Here is a 19,142-nt window from a genome sequence, read left to right as displayed (position 1 = left end):
TGAAAGCAGCTTGAGCAATTTCTCCCCAGTCCAGGAGCAGCAAAGGCTTAACGTTGCATCCAAACTAGCGCTTGTGGCTGTTTCTCCCAAACATACCACATTTGGGAATTTAGGTGTGTTCTTTGGTTCTCCAATCATGGTCAATTAAGCTGATTTGCTTATGTTGCATCTGAAATTGGCCGTTGTAATGTTGCTGTCATGTTATATTGTTTATATGCCACCTTTCAGCCAAAAGATACTTACAAAGACAATAATGCAAATACAAACAATAGAATGGTACAAATTCAAAACATTTCAACAGTGTTAAAAAGCAAATACATCCATGTTCCTGCCCAAAAGGTAAATAACATTCCTTACAAACATGTTAAGAGCAGGCAAAAATACTTAAGCAGCATCTTTGCCTTATGAGTGTCCCAGGCAGGGGTGGGGGTGGGGCAAGGCACTCTGTCCCCTGTAGCAATGCCTGCCATGCAACATCTCTGCTATATGGGTATCTATATTACAGTCTGGAATAGATCTTATTGATACTCAACTGACAACATTTGGCTACTGGCTAATGAATTAAAATGATTTATAGGCAGCTTCCTATAAAAGAACGTGTTTTACCAACTAAAATTCCATTATTGTTATTATTAAATTGAACCACTCTTCAGCAGCACATCCTAGGGTGGTTTACAACCTAAAATTCAGAATGCTCTCCTTTGCAATCGGCTGTATTTCCCCTTCCCACCTGTCTCCACCCCTACCCCACCAATGGTCTTTCAGGATTCCATGACCATGGAGCATGCTTAGCTGCCACTGGGCTATTTTAGTGCGCCCCCCCCCCACTGCTTAGGGGGTGTTAAGAGATTCTCTCCCTTATTTCTGCAGAGCTCAGATTGTTGTCTGTTTATGACCAAATTCTAATTTAAACTCATTGGTCTATGTGACCTCACTGAGCTGTAGAATTTCTGAATCTGTGCATTCCTGAAGATGTCTGTGACTTGGAAGAGGTTGAAATGGAGTCAGCCACTCAACATATGGGAATTGCCTACAACTAATCCTGTACAAGACTGAGCAGCTAGCTTTGACCCACAGTAAGAACATCTATGATTTGCTGCTTTTTCTTGTGCCTTATCTGTGACCTTTCTGAAAACATGGCATTTACAAAGCTTTCATGGATTTGCAGAAGAAAGATGTTCTGTTGAGTAACCTTGGATGTGTGGTGCCTGTCAAAAATGCCTTTCCATTCTCATTTCTCTGCAAAATATACAAGTAGACACTAGCAAGTTTTGATTGTTAAAGCAGCTTCCATTTACCCCAAGGCAACAGCTATGGCTCCTTGTCAGCAGGGCTTATTGCAAGAATTTTGTCTACATTCCTGCAATTTCCACACACACCAGCCCTCATCTAAGCTAGTAGCCATCAAATACCACAAATCCTCATTTGAGCAAACCTTGTAGTCATCAGCACCCATTTAAATGAATATCTTTAGCTATTGCCTTTACTCTAGGCTTTCATACAACTAATTTCTCACTTGTCACAATAATCACATTTTTGTTCCTGTTTGCGTGCTGTAATACTGAAAGCTTCAGCCAGTTGTACAAATGCATTTCTCTCATTGGTTCAGATTTATAGCTGGGAGAGAGAAGTTCATATCTGGATTTTCTTAGTCTGGCGTTTTGAGTAGTTCTTCATCAGCATTACATTCACCATAGTCAGACTTACAATGATATAAGGAGCGCAGGGTTACTTCAGCCTGCAGATTTGGAGAGCCATTAATGGTGGTAATTTTGTCTGGAGTGGCAGAAATGGAAGAGGGAAAGGAATAAGGTGATAAAAAGACAACAGGCAATTTCTTCCAGGGGGGAAAATGTGACACAGGCATAGAGATTGCTAGCCTTTTTGGCCCATGATCACATACTCATGCTAGTTGTTTCTTTTTGCCCCTCTCCTAGATCAATCAATCTCTTCTGTCTTGGAAAGACCAAATAAAGGGAGTGAGACAGAAAGCACCCACACATATTCTTTTCCAAGGGTTCTGGGTAAAAGTCAGATTCAGCAGAATTAAAATAAAAATGCTTGAATTTGCATGTGAAGTGTAGTTTGTTAAGGGCGCTCAGAATTGTAGCTCTGAGTGGGGTAAACTACAGTTTCTGGGTTTCTATGGGGGAATTCATGTGCTTTAAGTGTGGTATGGACATGCCAGTGTTAGAAATGGATAGAAAAGCTAGGATACAAGTGGTTTCTGGGACCTGAATTGTGGGTGCCAAAACAGAATTGTGGGTGCCAAAACATATTGTGACACACAGCTTGGAAAGCTCTGCTCTACTCTTTATTATTAATCTCCTTAACATATTGTCCATCCTTAACATATACTTCAAGGCTTCTAAGCACCTACATTCCCATAATCCTTGAGTGTCAACCAGGTGCAAAAAATGGCACCCAGACCTCTTGAGGTGCTTGCAAATGGAGAATCTTTAGGCACAAAATGCGTCTGGAGCCCTGCTAATTTCGAACCCTGGGATGTGCCCTCTCTCCTTTCTGATTCCTGTGACATCCCCCTTTCTTCAATCTACCTGGTCATTCCATGTTCATCCTTCCAGTCTCCCAAATCACACCTCTTTCTCTTCTTCCTTAGTCACTCAGTTTTCTGTTCAGCTACTTAGCTGCTAAACTGAGTCTCAATAGCACAAAAGAGCTGAAACGAAGTGAGAAGGAATGCTGCTTCTCCAACTTGCATCAATTCTATGTACTTTTCAAGGATTGGGGTGTGGGGAAGGTAGCCACCCTTCCACCTCTTGCTGAAAGGTGCAGCAAGCAAGGTTGGAATTACTCTGGTTTTGCCCTCAAGGTGACCCCAGAATTAAGTTTTCTTGAGACACCTTAAAACCCCCATCTAATCCTTGGGAAGATCTTACAATTTATTTCCTAATGGTGAGGTATATAGAAGGGTAATGTATAAACATCAACTGTAAGTCTGAGAGTTTTTCTTATTGCATAGCACTAGCTATGTGGTACCGGTATGTGATTAGAGACTTGGAAGCATTCATCTATAATGGAAAAAAATAAATGTGGCATTTTGTTTGAGTGGGGCAGAGAGGCAACATTCTTTCAAAAACCTGTTCTTCCTGCAGAGATGAAAACAGGGCTGTTTCTACTTTCCCTTTTGTGCTTTCCATAATTTATATTTCAGCTGCTGGCATAAATTGCTAAGATACCAATATTTAGACTCTTGATAAAATAGCTGGCATTCCTGTATGCAGCCTACTAGAGAGGCTAGCCTTTACTGATGGTTCAAGTGGAATCTGTTACATGTGATTGTGAATACCGGTAACAGACTTAAACTTTTCCCCATTGTAACATTTGAAAGGTTCTTGGGCCTGGTTCATATGCGCTAAAATACTCCATGTCAGGTGGCTACAGCTACATTGAGAAATAAGTGATACATGACCCAGTAGTGTTATATTGTTGCACATCACCCCAATCTCCAAGCAGTGCAAGATTCCAGCTGCTAGTGCTAAATATCCCAAGTTTGTAGCTTGAAGTTGTTTTACTTTTATTAGGTTGAAACAGAAGCTCTTCGGTTAGGTGTGGCCTGTGATTCTGAGCATCATGCAGAGAAGTTAACGTAATGTGTTAAGTAGTACAGTAGTTTGAAGTTGGCTTGTTTCAACAAACCCTAGTTAAGATTAAGTACAGTACTTTGGCCAACTCATGAGAAGAGAAGACTCCCTGGAAAAGACCCTGATGTTGGGAAAGATGGAGGGCACAAGGAGAAGGGGACGACAGAGGATGAGATGGTTGGACAGTGTTCTCGAAGCGACTGGCATGAGTTTGGCCAAACTGCGGGAGGCAGTGGAGGATAGGGGTGCCTGGCGTGCTCTGGTCCATGGGGTCACGAAGACTCGGACACGACTGAACAACAACAACAGTTTGTCTAGGTTTGGGTAATGCAGCAAGATGTGGTTAATAAATAATGGAAGCAAAGGCTTTGGCATTTCTTGTGGCTCTGTCAGAGGGAGCATGTAAACCCAGAGGGATTCTAGGCTTGTTTTTTGTAACAATAAACTGTGGTGTGACATTATGTTCGGGGTGGATTTGAGTCAAATCAAATCGATTTAAATCCTTTTTTTACAGAAAGGTTCAACCTTGCTGGCATCCTCTTAATATTGACAACCGGCGGAAGGTTTCATTTTTGGAATAATAATTTTTACAGTTATATCAAAAATTGCTGATTTGGTTATACCATTAGAAATACATAGACAGATAATTATGAAATTATTGTGAGGTTTAATAAGTTAACTGTTTATATTTGGACAATTTTTCTTCTGTACTTTATTGGAAGGAGAAAAATAACCATTTCCTTAATAACAATTTAAACAATTTATTTCACTAAAACAATAACATTATAGCATATGGATCCAAGTTTGTTAACTGATGTGGTTAAACAATTTTTAAAATAATAAAAAAAAAACCTTAGACTGAGTTTTAGCACACATGAAAAACTTAAAACAAATCCTTATTTCCTGATGAATAGCCTTTGGACTAGAATGTAACTTAAATAGAAAATTATCTTTAGAAAGATTTTTCCTCCAAAAGCAATTTATTTTAAAAATCCGATTTATTTATTTTTTAAAATAAAAAAAATCTGATTATTTATTTTTTAATCATTGGTTTTTATCCATCCTGATTATGTCTGAACCTAGTGCAGTGACGGACCCAAGTTCATCTAGTTAGCTTCATAGCTGAGATCTGGATCTCCTCAATTCTAATCTTAACAGCCACTGCACCGGCTTATTTATTGAACTCTGGAGCTGTCAGAAATCACAACTTGTTCTGCAGTCTAACAGTCTATGTTATATACAGTGGTACCTCGGTTTACGAACTTAATCCGTTCAAGAAGTCCATTCTTAAACCGAGATGTGCTTTCCCTTTTGAGGCCTCCCACGGCCGGTGCCCTTCCACCGTTCGGATTCCATTCTTAGACCGAAGTAAAGTTCGCAAACCAGGACACTACTTCCGGTTTTGCGGAGTTCGTAAACCGAATCATTCTTAAACCAGACTGTTCTTAAACCGAGGTACCACTGTACTGTACTGTGAATTCAATGGCTTTCTTTTAAGCAGTGTTAGAAATTAGCCAGGTGCATTTTGCTACTGGCATAGGTCTGATTGTGACTGCATAGAGATTTCTGGGTGCCAGGTTGGCGACCACGGTTTTAAAACCTCTGTCATAGTTCATAGTAAATACCGTTTCCACTGTGCTTGTTTCTTCTTCTTTCATACAGGAACAAGTGAGTTGTAAGAGCAAGCTACAGTCAAGCAATGTAGTTGAGATCACAGAATTGTAGCATTGGATCTGACCCTCAAGGGTCATCTAATCTGACCCCCTGGTGAATAGACATTTTGTTGAGGCGAATGTAACCTAGATTTAAGGTGCCATATGGCACCCAGCTTATATATCTGAGTTTTTAACTCTGCTTTTAAGAGTATTGCTGGAAGCATGTGGGGAGTGAAGATGTGGGGGCAGGGGCATGGCCAGAAGTTTCTATAGAAACCTCATTCCATTCAGCCTTTAGAACATCTGAAATCTTACAAGCTGAACAGCTACTGTAGCATGCTTGCTCAGTCAGGATGCTATTTGTATTTTGCACTTAAAACATTTTTCTGTAGCCTTCTTGCTGTGAAGGTGGTGTTTTGTCTGCAGCAGATGCCAGCAGTATGGCACAATGCATGTGTTGGCCTCTACTTGGTGATAATTTATTAGCCATAGTTCCCATACACATTTTCAGCAGCTACATGGATTGAAGAAGCAATTTCCGCACTGCTGAACTAGCAATTTCTCCTTTAATCACTGCTATGATGTCACAGGCTCTGCTGCTTGAAAAATGAGCTGACCATGTCATGGATTTTAAAAGCACCTTGAAACGGGAACAGTAGCTTGCAAAAATGATTTTTTAATCCCGAGCCTGTCCAGAGATCTCACCAAAATACACCTTTTATATTTGTTAAACATTTCACTAATTTTAGGCTTCACTTGAAACATTTCTAATCCTCCAGTTTGTTTTGACAGAAAAATCCTGATTTGTATTCCAGCCCATTGTGAATTTCAAAGCATCCAGTTTAAATTATTAAGTCAAATTTTCTGTTTTGTAATTCATATATTTTCTGAACAAGCACTCGTGTTAACTAGTTGTTTGGGCAGTTGAAAACATTGCTCTTCAGCTAGGCAGTCATTTAATACTAAAAAGGAATATACCTGGAAAAATATGGATATGCAGCAGAAATGCATTTTGCATATAGACTCAACTGCTTTCACAATTATTCCATTTCTCTTAGCAGTGGATTTCTGTTTGGCTCCCTCTGGACTCATGCCAACCAGCTATTTAAAGATTAAGCCCAGGATCCAAAGACTCATGAAAATTGTGCCATGAGCCTGAGGAGGTTAGGATGTCTTAAAAGTAAGGGGGATTTCTTGGGAGTCCAAAATGGGGGTGGGGGGCAAACCATAGGCACATTGCTCAATGTGTGAGCAAAAGCAAGTCTTTAGATCCTGGTCTTAATGCCTAGAATGTTCCAAAAGCAAGGAATGATCATGAGTGGTAAAGCACATTTTCTATACTGTGTAGATTCGTAAAAGTAATAAATGTTTTTAGCTTTCCATAAGATTAATACACATAATTTGTTGTCATCCTTAAAATGCTTAACTTGCTGTATTTTTCTGTGTATAAGACGCCCCCTATTTTTGGGCACTCATAATTAAAATGGGGGAAGATTGCCCCCGTGTATAAAACTACCTCCCCCTTTAAAACATTTCTTTTAGTGAAAAACAAACCCATGTCTTATGGACGGAAAAATACAGTAATTTCGGATATTATCTCCAATATTAAATTAAAGGCTGTTTTTTATGTGACTCTTAGAGTGTTGTGAGTTCAGTTATAAGATATTAGGTTGGGGTTCCGCTGGTGTAATGGGACTTTCATTTCATCTCTTCACCCTGCAAGCCCCCCCCCCCAATCTGCTCCAGGGGGTACCTCAACCCCCTGGAGCTGATTGTGAAATTCTTTGCATGTGCATGCATGGAAGCCTGTAGTGCCAGCAGAGCTGCAGTGCTGGATATGGTCCGTTGAAAGTTAGACTTCCTTAAATGTTTGTATTTATGTTTCACTTTAAACCAGTGATACTTAATTTTTTAAAACTGCACCCAAACCTGAGTTCTCTTCCTTCAGATCCTTCCTCTAAACTCACATTTTTCTTATGCCTTTGACTTGGTTATTAAACAAAGGGCAGTATTCAGCTCAATTGTTGAGTACATGATGTATGAATGATGCTTCTGGGCCGTGGGGGCTGGACTTGGAGGGGGATTTTTTGGAAATGTGTTTTTAAGGACAGGCAGCCCTTTGTTTGGGGTTCTTCTAACCTACTCACCTGTGTGAGGAAGGGGATCCTGTTGCAACAAAACAATAAAGATCAAGCTTACTAGCTGCTTTGCTTCTAATTACTCTCTGGTTGGCCTTTGTTTTTTACTCCTACCGATGGAGAACCTGCAAAGGACTTTACAAGGGCTCTTGTGTACCCCATAAGGGAATATGGGCAGATTTTTTCTTATAACAATACTATTAATTTCCAACTAACACAAAGTACATAACCTCCAACATTTCTCCAAATAAAATAGACACATTCTAAGGAAAAGCTGGACTTCCTGGGATTAAATCAGAAACTGGGATAGCTTCTGTAAATCTGGTTCTGTCCCTGGAAAATAAGTGTCTCACATTGGGGTTGCAGATGAGAAGGGATGTTGATGTCTTACAGCAAAAGACAGCATCTATAATGTGTTGATTATTAAATTGCAGACTTAATCTTGCTGGTAAGAATTGCTGTGTCTGGCAGAAGAAAGGGAATAACAAACCAATTTCTGAATTATTTCAGTTTCTAGGCACAAAGATGGAGACCCCAATGCTGAATTTACGGAATATCTTTGACCAACTTATACGCCAAGGAGAAATCCTAAATGAAGGCAATGAATTACGTAAGTTGTCATCTTTGTAGATGTGCAAGTGAGAATGCAGAAATCTATAACCTATTTGTAGCCTTTTTTGCCATTATTCAAGGAGTCTCTTGGATGACTTGGTTGGAGTGAGATTTTTAAATTTTCTTAGAGCAGCCAGTTAATATGTTAAATTACACTGGAAGCTTGATTGGGATAATGCCTTGCTTCTGTAGAAGACTGATATGCATACCAGCTAGTGAGTTTTGTAGAATGTGGTTTCTAGGCAACCAGGCAGAATGTGTGGTTAAAACATTACAGTTCCAGTAGTTACCTTATTTTATCTGTTGCCTTAGGGATGTGATGTTACATTGCCATGTACTATTGCAGGTCTCAAAGAGCCCAAGGGAAGTCTAGTGCTGTGTCACAGAGCAATGACATCTGTAAATAATAGTGGTGGAGGGGGCATTGGCTGGAGGCAGGTTTGTCCAATCTTCTATAGAAGATTGTAGCTTTGCAGGATGGAACATTTATATTCCCTTTAGGGCAGTGTTAAGCAGCTAAAGGAAATTGGCTTTTTCCTTTTAAATCAATATTTGTATAATTATCTAGCTGAATAGAGTTTCTGGCCCAGACATCTATAATACCAATCTACATCTACTGAAGCATATTACAGCAGTTACATTTAAATTTTGCTTTTGAACGTCTTTCTGCTGTGCTAATCTGTGACCATAAAATAATCTGTTCCCAAGTTAATTATAGCTGCCGTTCTATCCTTGGGTATGACAACCGTCAGAAAGTTCATATATTTATTTAAGTTGCCTTAGCCACCACATGTGTGGGACGCGGGTGGCGCTGTGGGTTAAACCCACAGAGCCTAGGGCTTGCTGGTCAGAAGGTCAGTGGTTCAAATCCCCGCAACGGGGTGAGCTCCCATTCCTCTGTCCCAGCTCCTGCCCACCTAGCAGTTTGAAAGCACGTCAAAGTGCAAGTAGATAAATAGGGACCGCTCCGGCGGGAAGATAAACGGTGTTTCTGTGCGCTGCTCTGGTTCTCCAGAAGCGTCTTTGTCATGCTGGCCACATGACCCGGAAGCTGTACGCCGGCTCCCTCAGCCAGTAACGCGAGATGAGCGCCGCAACCCCAGAGTCGGACACGACTGGACCTAATGGTCAGGGGTCCCTTTACTTTTACCTAGCCACATGTGTATCTTCAAAGACACTATGTCTTCAGTTGTTCTTAACAAGTTAGCTTACTGAGTAGCCCAATATAAATCTTTTTATCTTGATAAAGGGGGAAACTGGCTTGATTTGTGATTATAGCTCTCTTGTGACACCATATTTTGTATGTTTACTCAAAAGGGAGTCTCAGTGTGTGTAAGTTGGGAGATTCTGTGCCTACAATCTCTCTGTTCCGAATAATACCAGCAGCCCTGTTTTGTAAAATAGAAATGATAAGACTTGAAGGGATATTTGAGGAAATGCAAGAAAATAGTCCTTTATAAATGAATTCCAATGTGTATGTCCTTCATAGAGTTTATACAGCTAGCCAAGAACTTCGAAGAGTTCAGGAGAAAGTGGCAGAAAATGGATCATGAGGTGGCCAGGTACAAAGACCTGCTGATGAAAACAGAAACGGAACGTAGTGCCCTGGATGTGAAGCTGAAACACGCCCGAAATCAAGTGGATGTGGAGATTAAGCGAAGACAGCGAGCTGAAGCCGATTGTGAAAAACTGGTGCGTATAACATTTCCTCACTTAGTCTTAATGAAGTAGAGTGACAGGCTTAGAGTGCAGGCCTATCCAAGTCTACTTAGAAGTAAGTCCTATTGCATTCAGTGGGGCTTCCCCCCAGGTGAGTAAGGTTAGGATTTTAACCATAGAACAAAACATAAAAGCCTTGACTGGGCATCATCTAGCCCAGCATCCTGTTTTCAATAGTGTCTAACTGATTACCTCTGAAAAAACTATCAGCACATATTTTTATATGTCCCAAGCACAGAGTGTTCAGATACATACTTCTACTGAACATGAATTTATTTCCAGGAAAAAAGCATAGGGGTTTTCTAGACACGGTGTATAGTGCAACAAATGCCCAGTTGCTGGTCACCTCTGTGATACCTTGTTCCAAGGAAGTGCTTCTACTTCCAGGATATTGCAGGTTTTTCCCAGCATGCCAACACAGCTTGTGAAAATGCGATTCTTTTCTCTGCTGGTAAGGTCATTCAGTTTGGAGTGATGGGATGGCTTGAGTGCTACAGGTTGCTATTTGTTAGAACTCCAAATATTACAGATGACAAATAATGCAACTCCCCATTGTATATGCCATATTGTATATCCAGTGCTCAGCCTGTAAAAGAGTGGACTACTATGGCAGCTGAAATGTGACTAGTTTCAAGAAAACAGAAGCCACTTACCAGCTTCGCTATGGTCAAGTGGGCCTACATAGGTGGTACTGAAACTTGAGTGTCAGTTGTGCAGGGGCTCCCCATCCATACAGTCTATGGATTGGGGCTTGTAAAACTAGACCGCAACAGCAAACATGATAGGGCAGACAGGCAAGTCATTACAGTGGTAACTCGGTTCACGAACTTAATCCATTCCGGAAGTCCATTATTAAACCGAAACTGTTCTTAAACCAAGGCGCGCTTTCCCTAATGAGGCCTCCCACCACCGGTGCCCTTCAACCATTCGGATTCTGTTCTTAGACCAAGGTAAAGTTCTCAAACACTATTTCCGGTTTTGTGGAGTTTGTAAACCAAATAGTTCATAAACCAGACTGTTCTTAAACCGAGGTACTTGAAGGTAGTCACTTGCACTCCCTGTTGCTCCATGTTTTCAGTCCTCTGTGCACTTGGCTTGTATTAGGCAAAATTTAGCCAAGCCTGCGCATAGCTCAGGCAGGAAGGAAGAAGCCAATTCCCCATGAATTCTAGTGCTACCTAAGTACTTGAGCGTTCTAGGTACTCCAGGGCTCAGAGGGCAAGAGTTCTTGAAGTTTGGGAAGAGGGAAAAAGCCACTGGTTCCTCACTATCTTTCCTGTCTTGTGTGGAGGACATCTACCGAGTGGGAAATGAGAAAGAGAGTTTGCCTCTGCCTCAGCATAGAGTAGCTGGATTTGCCTGCTTGGTTTACTGCTGGAGAATGCATGCACTGTGACAGAGGCATCATCCAATACTACAACTCCGGAAACGGGGAAGATAGGGCCCTGTTCTTGGCTGCCTTATTGTTGTCCTTCATTTACGTAGGGCTGCATTATAAAGGCTACATGCAAATCTCTTTATCAGCCTTCTAACCTGAGTCAGCAGTATTTAACCTTTGGTTAAATCCATCATGGTGCATTTAGGACTGTCTCACAAGAGTGGTGCATACTCTGGTTATCTTCCACTTGGACTACTGCAATGCGCTCTAAGTAGGGCTACCTTTGAAGGTGACCCGGAAACTATAAATCCAGAATGCGGCAGCTAGATTGGTGACTGGGAGTAGCCGCTGAGACCACATAACACCGGTCTTGAAAGACCTACATTGGCTCCCAGCACATTTCCGAGCACAATTCAAAGTGTTGGTGCTGACTGTTAAAGCCCTAAGCAGCCTCAGCCCAATATACCTGAAGGAGCATCTCCACCCCCATCATTCAGCCTGGACACTGAGGTCCAGCGCCTGAGGGCCTTAGGGAAGTTTTTAATGACTGATGTTATAATGTATTTTTAATATTTTGTTGGAAGCTTCCCAGAGTGGCTTGGGAAACCCAGCCAGATGGGTGGGGTATAAATAATAATAATAATAATTATTATTATTATTACAGTGAGAAAGATTCTTTACTCCATCCCTTGGCAGATCAGAATTGTTCATTCTTGGCCTCTTGCAGGTAGTCCCTTCTCCTGCTTGCAAAAAGAAGTTCAATATGGTGAAAACTATTGTTATTTGCAAATAGAATTGGGCAAATTGCTTTATGGCTCAAAGAAATCTATTTGGAGTACCTTATCTTTTTACATTGGGTAGCAATTTGATCTAGCTAAATCTTTGTGCTGCTGCTTTAAACTAAGCTGATTTGAGAGACAGGTGCAGATCTCTTTATAGATATTAATATGTTGGTAGTGTAGCAGCCTTCTTCAGGAGGCTTTGTGTATTATGGACTGTCATGTAAATGCAAAGCAATGCTATTTTTGATGTTTCCTTACTTGCAGGAGCGACAGATCCAGCTGATCAAAGAACTGCTTATGTCTGATTCTTCGGGGAGTATTCAGCTGAGTGAAGAACAGAAATCAGCACTGGCCTTCCTAAACAGGCCTCATACTTCTATTGGAGGGAATAAAAGGTCAGCTGCTGAGATATTACCTTGCTGTAGGGTGGCCCTTTGGTGGGCTGGGTTGTAAAGAAGATAGATGTGACAACCTGATTTTATTTCGCTGGGGCTAGGACATGTTTTCCAGACCCCTGGAAACCTACAGAACAATCTAAACCCTCGACCCCTCATGCTAGAGGGAACTTGGATGGAGTGGAAGTGTTTCTCTGCAAGCCCTACGGAGCTCCACTGTCAGGGTACACCATGGTGTTGCTCTTTAGAGTAAGAGTCCTCTTACGCTAAAGATTACTTTATTGTGCATAACTATTTACAGTGCAGAGCTAGCTAAAAACATGACCGCTCAGTCACTTGCAGAATCCAGAAGTGCCCCTCTCCTGTTTTCCGCCCAGCACCAAAGCCTTAGCACCCTGAAACGACATCTTCTGTGTCCCCTGACCCCCCGATGCTGTGCTGGCATCGGAAGCTGCATCTCCCCCTCTGATCGCCGCTGGCTGGCGTTGCTGGGTCTCTGCCCAGCATCCCTGACCCTCGACTCCTCCTCCTCTTCTGCGGGAGAATGCTCTGGCAATAGGCTTTGAGAGGAGTCAGATGACAGCAGTGGCTGGGGCTCCCTGTACCTGAGCAAGACCTCCTCTCGAGGAGGTTTCCTACCCTGATCCTCCCCACTAGCAGGATCACCTTCCCCGCGAGGAGTACTCCCGCCCGGGCTCTCCTCGCGAGGAGAAGGCAAATCCCTGACATCCACTGTTAGCAGGAAAACCACGCCAGTATAGAGCAACTCAATGTGTGCCCACCCAAACATTGGTTAGAGGCCACTATCTCTTCCAACAGCAGGCAGAGGAAATCCCAGTAGTGGCAGTGGACCCTGCTGCCATCACACGGCAGTAGTGGCCCGTGTCCAAGCCTCCTCATTGTGCTGGCCTGGGAGTAGGCACAGTAAAAAGCCATTCCTTTTGCCGTGGCCTTTGTGGGCACTGGGACTGGGAGTGTGGCTCTGGCTGCAAGCTGGGAGTTAGGATTTGGCCTTAGACTTGTTCACACAGAAGAAAATAATTTTAAGACCTCCCTTGTTTAGTCCTAACACAATTTGTTCAATGCACTCACAAATTGTGTTAGGAGGACTAAACAGATGTTATCTTAAAACGACCATCTTCTGTCTAAACAAGTCTAAAGCCAAATCCTAACTTAATTGCATCTAAAACGTCTGTATAGAAGTCTCTGAAAAGGTAAGAACCACACCTGTTGCTTCTCTCGTCTTGGCCACCACTGGCATGTGGCCCTTAGTAGGTTGCCCACAAAGGAATGTGGCCCTTGGACTTAAAGTGTTTTGCCATCCTTGGCTTAGAAGCTACTTTTCAGAATACCAGGGCTCTGCAAATTGTTCCAGGAAACACTGTTTCTTGGCAGAGAATACTTCTGTGTGCGTGTGCACACGCTTGTGTGTGTGTGCATTTAGTATTGTTTCAGGTTGTAGCTATAGTCCTACTTGTTAAAAGTTTTTTTCTGTGATGTAGCAATGCTAAGCTGAATGTCAATAATTCTGTCTCTACATAATTAACCTAAAGTTCAGCAATACCTCTTTCAGCAACTGACCTAGTTCTAAACAGCAGTCATATTTCTTGTCTGGCAAAGGTTATTTATCTGAATCCAGTAGATATTGAAAGGGCTCTTATTTCTTTTTGGTACTATTAAGCATATATTTATGCTCTGTGCTTCAGTAAATGAAATTTAATACTTCAGAACTGCAAGGAATTGCAGAGGAAGACACTGATTTATAACAGCACTTAAACCAATATTTATATATTAAAGTTGTATGATTTTGCTGAGAATGTTGAGATGCAGCCAATTAGGCCCTCATATCTAAACAGTGGATGGCGCTGTGGGTTAAACCACAGAGCCTAGGGCTTGCCGATCAGAAGGTCGGCGGTTTGAATCCCTGCTCCTGTTGCTCAGTCCCTGCTCCTGCCAACCTAGCAGTTTGGAAGCACGTCAAAGTGCAAGTAGATAAATAGGTACCACTCCAGCGGGAAGGTAAACGGCGTTTCCTTGTGCTGCTCTGGTTCACCAGAAGCTGCTTAGTCATGCTGACCACATGACCTGGAAGCTGTACGCCGGCTCCCTCAGCCAATAAAGCGAGATGAGTGCTGCAAGCCCAGAGTTGTCCGCGACTAGACCTAATGGTCAGGGGTCCCTTTACTTTTATCTAAACAGAAAAGGACTATATAGGAAAAGGTAGAAGACATCAGACATGCTTACCTTAATTATAGAATGATAAAATAATGTAATGTAATTTGAACATTCCTCATTACGCAGATTCAAACGATAGTCCAGGAGATTAGAAAAAATCCTGAATTTCAATACTACTTGTATTAAGCTTCCCTACTTGTCTGTGTTTATAAACTTATGCACTATGTGCATTCTTTGATAGACGCGACCGTTATTCTTCTTTTTCTGCAGCAGCAGATAAAGAGACATTTCTGACCAGAGCAAATGATGCCTTGAAGATACAGGTTTTTAAATAACTTGTTCTTCTGGTGAAGGGTTGGAGTGATAGGGGTCATAAACGAAGCGGAATAGTGGAGAGGGAAAGGCATAAGCATGGAAAAACGGGCAAGGGAATGAGTAATACCAATAATTGGCAGCCATGTAGCACATCAATAAAACCATTCGAAAGCTCTGGTTTAATTTCTGAACTTTCAGTAGAGATCCACAAGTTGCTAAGAGAATTTATCTCTGATTTATAAGGGTGGGAGAATAAGAATCATATTTTCTTTTCCTTTTTTAACTGTAAGCTGGGATTCTCAGAATTGAAAATTATTCACCAGATGCATCAGTTTCATGTATGAGCATGGGTTGTGTACAGCTCTGCATACTAAAAGAATCCAAAGTCTTCAAATAGAATGGATTACACCAATAACCACATTCTTCTTTCTATTGCAATCTCCTTCCAGGAGCCTGTTTTTTTTATTATTCTTTCGCAAAGATTAAGGGACTGGAGGGGAAGAAAGGATATGGCAATTAGAGACCCCTGTGCTGTTAAACACTTCTAAGCCCCACTGATTTGTATAGGAGAGTATTAAGAGACAAGCTTAACTTTCTCCATTGAAACCAATGAGATTTAGATGTGCTTATCTCTAGCTGTTTATATTCTTTGCTGCTTATAAAAATAAAAATGTGCAACTCTTAGTATACTAATTTATTATATGCCAGATATTATACCCTATGTTTGTATATAGGGATGCAGGTGGCATTGTGGTCTAAACCACTGAGTCTCTTGGGCTTGCTGATCAGAAGATCGGCAGTTTGAAACCACGCGACAGGGTGAACTCCCGTTGCTCTGTCCCAGCTCCTGCCAACTTAGCACTTCGAAAGCACGCCAGTGCAAGTAGATAAATAAGTACTGAGGTGGCAGGAAGGTAAATGGCGTTTCTGTGCACTCTGGCTTCCATCACAATGTCCTGTTGCACCAGAAGTGGTTTATTCATGATGGCCACATGACTCGGAAAGCTGTCGGTGGACAAACACCAACTCCCTTGGCCTCAAAAGCGAGATGAGCACTGCAACCCCATAGTCACCTTTGACTGGGCTTAACCGTCCTGGGGGTCCTTTACCCTTTACCTGTGTTTGTGTAGCAAAGTTTCATATGTATTGATTACATATAATTAGGAATGTGCCAAGCTAGACTTCTTTCAGAGTCTGCCTGCTTTCAGATGCCTTGACCAAGGGTGTTATCTGGAAGAAAGTTACTTTCATATGTGTGATTTTTACAAATTTTTCTTCTTGTATTTAGATTATCTACAATAGATGAATCTGGTTCAATTTTATCAGACATCAGTTTTGACAAGACCGATGAATCGCTGGTAATGTTACCATGATCTGCCTTTCCTTGTGCTCTCCTTGAATGATGTAGAAATAGGACTGTGTGTAAAGAGAAGTGTGCTGATCATGTGAACTGTCTTTGTCTGTACTTCTGTATTAACCTTTTGCTCCTAGACTCCTAGATTCCATTCAGTGCTATACCAAATAGTTTTGCGGTCTAGCAGGTCATAAGATTCATAGATTTAGTAACATAAATTGAGGATAAAACCAAACAAACAGCACACATAAATTTACTGCCTTCATAATGCCAATCAGATTCTTCTTGTATCTTCAGGAATGGGATTCCACAGTGGTAAAGACTGTCAAACTGAAGAAAAGAGAGAAAAGGGTATGTACTTTTCCCTTTACTGACTTGTAATGGTCTAATGCAAAGTGGGGTGTGTGTGTGTGTTCACACAGGTTTTAATTCTCCATTGGTATCCATATGCATATTCACTACTTCACTTAGTCTTGGTATCAAATGGCAATAGTTACAAATGGTCAAACTGGCAAATATTTTCTAAACTCCTTGAGTGTGAACTTTTAAAGTGTACATCAATATACATACGCAATAATTTGTCCCTTTTTTAAACACACATGATGGATAGATTTCCTAGTCAAGTGTGTGCTTCTCTTATGTCAGCAATACAAACACCCTTTCCAGGCATAATCTAGAGAGCCACTTAAATTTCAAGATATATTCCGTCTGAGCTGCTTGTTTCAAACCTGGAATTTTCTTTTGAAATGCTTTAATGCCTTGTACAAGGGCTTTGAGATCAAGTAGGACAGATCTGAAGACAGTTTCATGACATCAAAGATAGAAGTTACAATTTCCGTCTCATTTTGTTTGCAGGATAGCACAGCTGAAACTTTGAGTTCTGTTTCATATATACTAACTGGGGGTGGGGGTGGAATCCTAAAGCAGAGTGTGTCTTTTCTTCCTCCCTTCCCATTCAATTCTCTTCACTTTCATCTGGTTACTAGGTGAGATATGCATGAAGTGTATCTTCTCAGCATATCTCAAGCAGGAAAGGGCACTTCAGAAAAGTTTACTTCAAATTCTACGCAGATCAAGAATATCGCATCTCTTGTAAATACAAATATGTGACATCATTTAGTGTCTTGAGTACTCCAATAGAATGCATTTTCTGCTTTCTCAGAATTTTTGTAGTGTTTTGACCCAAACATGGTATTGCATTTTTTTCTTTACAGCGCTCATCCAGACAGTTTATTGAAGGCCCACCAGGTCCTTTAAAGAAAACTCGTTCCATTGGTTCTACCGTGGACCAGGTATGCAACTTTGCATAGTTTATACAACCTTCCTTTTGACAGAAGTGCCTGTGGATTTTGGGATAGGTGGAGTGGTGCTTAGTATTATACATTACTTGAGGACATAACATGTACCACCCAGAGTGCAATTTAAATGATATGATTGCTTCTCCATACCCAAAATGAAAGGTGGAGAAATGCTGTTGACCCTGATCAGGGGGCAAATCTCCAACTCTGTGCTATAGTACAAATTCATTGCACAGTGGGGATGATCAGCACAATTGGCATCTCAACATCTACACAGAGTGTATCAAATATTGTGTGGGTCAACACCTACTTTTTATGAACTCACGGTTCAAGTCTTAATATAGAGCCCTATCTGATGTTGCAGCTATTTGGCTGTATTCATTGTCATTTATTGTATTGTATCCTGTTTTCCCTGCAGAAAAGCTCTGAGTGGCTTATGTGGTGTTCTGAATAGTTTCCCAGACAATAGTCCACACTCGCTTAACATCAGAATAGTGCAGCATTGTGCGCTCCCAGATAGATCATTCAGTGGATCTACCTTTCGATGGCACACTTTGTGAATGACTTATGTATTCTGTTCTTTGAAAACCCTATAAATGATAAAAGATCAGATGCAAGAAGGTTGCTCGTCAAGATGCCAGTCGTATGTAGGAGTCATCCATGCACTACCATGCCTGGGCATATTTTAATTTTATCTGGTTGGAGCAGGATATAGCAGTAATATAAAGTGTCCAACTACAACCTAGCGACCATCTTCTCAATTTCACTGTGGATGCCTTTCTTTTGAAGCCAAGATTTTCGTATGCCGAGTAGGTGCTCAAGGCCGCACCATTAACATGGACAACAGGTTTCATATGCTTGGGAGGAGAGAGATTCTTGTATATGACCCTTAGGTGCATTTTGCACCTGTTAATCTCTTGGCTGTCTCATTTCAGGGAAATGAATCAATAGTTGCAAAAACGACTCTCACAGTGCCTAATGATGGAGGCCCAATTGAAGCAATCGCCACTATTGAAACTGTACCTTGCTATATTCCAAACCGCAGAAAGGCAGGTAAGTGCCTGCTTTCAGATTATTACTTGCATTTCAAATTTAATACTGTGACTTCTCTGTAACCACGGCCATTAATCCATTTTGCAGCCAAAAGGTTGCTGATACAAGAGAGAGTCATTTTCTGTGACTAAGCACTGCAGGGGATACTGTTGGCTGCCGAAGTTCAACAGGAAATGGCAGCACATATTTGAATTATGTTTTAAATCTGTTATGAATAAACTAAGAGCATACTTTCCTCTGTCACTCTTATAGTTTTATTCCATTTGGTATTTTATAATTTAGAGGAGGGAAAAACACTCCTGAAACATTTTATCTGTTCTGCTTAAATCCATCCCACACATCTGTTTCTATTTCTACTGTAAGAAGGATTAAGGAGGTACACTGAAAGCTGACTGCCAAATATCCCTCCCTCTCAAGCCTGAGCTTCTGTGATGGGAAAAGGATCTAAATGTAACCCTTGTGTGTGTTTAAAGTGAAATCGTCATTATTTTAATACGAAAAATAGGAAAGATGAGACAATTGGATGTCTTGAAACTTCTTTCTAGTTGCATTAGCTTGCAACTAGAGTAGTGGTAGCTTTTGTGAGAAATGGTATATTCACCCGCTTCTAAATTGGGGGTCCCTATTCTCCCCCTGAAACCTATTTCAAAGGCAGAATCTGTA

The 19,142-nt window shown here is 41.3% G+C and overlaps 1 protein-coding gene across 1 annotated transcript in view; it reads left to right on the top strand.

Annotated features, from left to right (window-relative positions):
* Positions 1-935: 935 nt before the first annotated feature.
* The window catches only part of RACGAP1 (Rac GTPase activating protein 1), a 30,313-nt gene continuing 12,106 nt past the window's right edge, over positions 936-19,142 (top strand). The window contains exons 1-8 of the mRNA XM_033138674.1: positions 936-1,076; positions 7,909-8,008; positions 9,500-9,702; positions 12,154-12,284; positions 16,063-16,132; positions 16,426-16,479; positions 17,343-17,420; positions 18,362-18,479. Of these exons, the coding sequence (XP_032994565.1) occupies positions 7,924-8,008; positions 9,500-9,702; positions 12,154-12,284; positions 16,063-16,132; positions 16,426-16,479; positions 17,343-17,420; positions 18,362-18,479 (739 nt within the window). The 5' untranslated portion in view covers positions 936-1,076; positions 7,909-7,923. The remainder of the gene's footprint in view (positions 1,077-7,908; positions 8,009-9,499; positions 9,703-12,153; positions 12,285-16,062; positions 16,133-16,425; positions 16,480-17,342; positions 17,421-18,361; positions 18,480-19,142) is intronic.

The sequence above is a fragment of the Lacerta agilis genome, chromosome 2, assembly GCF_009819535.1.
Source record: "Lacerta agilis isolate rLacAgi1 chromosome 2, rLacAgi1.pri, whole genome shotgun sequence".
Lineage (NCBI taxonomy): Eukaryota > Metazoa > Chordata > Lepidosauria > Squamata > Lacertidae > Lacerta > Lacerta agilis.
The sequence above is the reverse complement of the archived record's forward strand: the minus strand, read 5'-3'. Positions and strand labels throughout refer to the sequence as shown.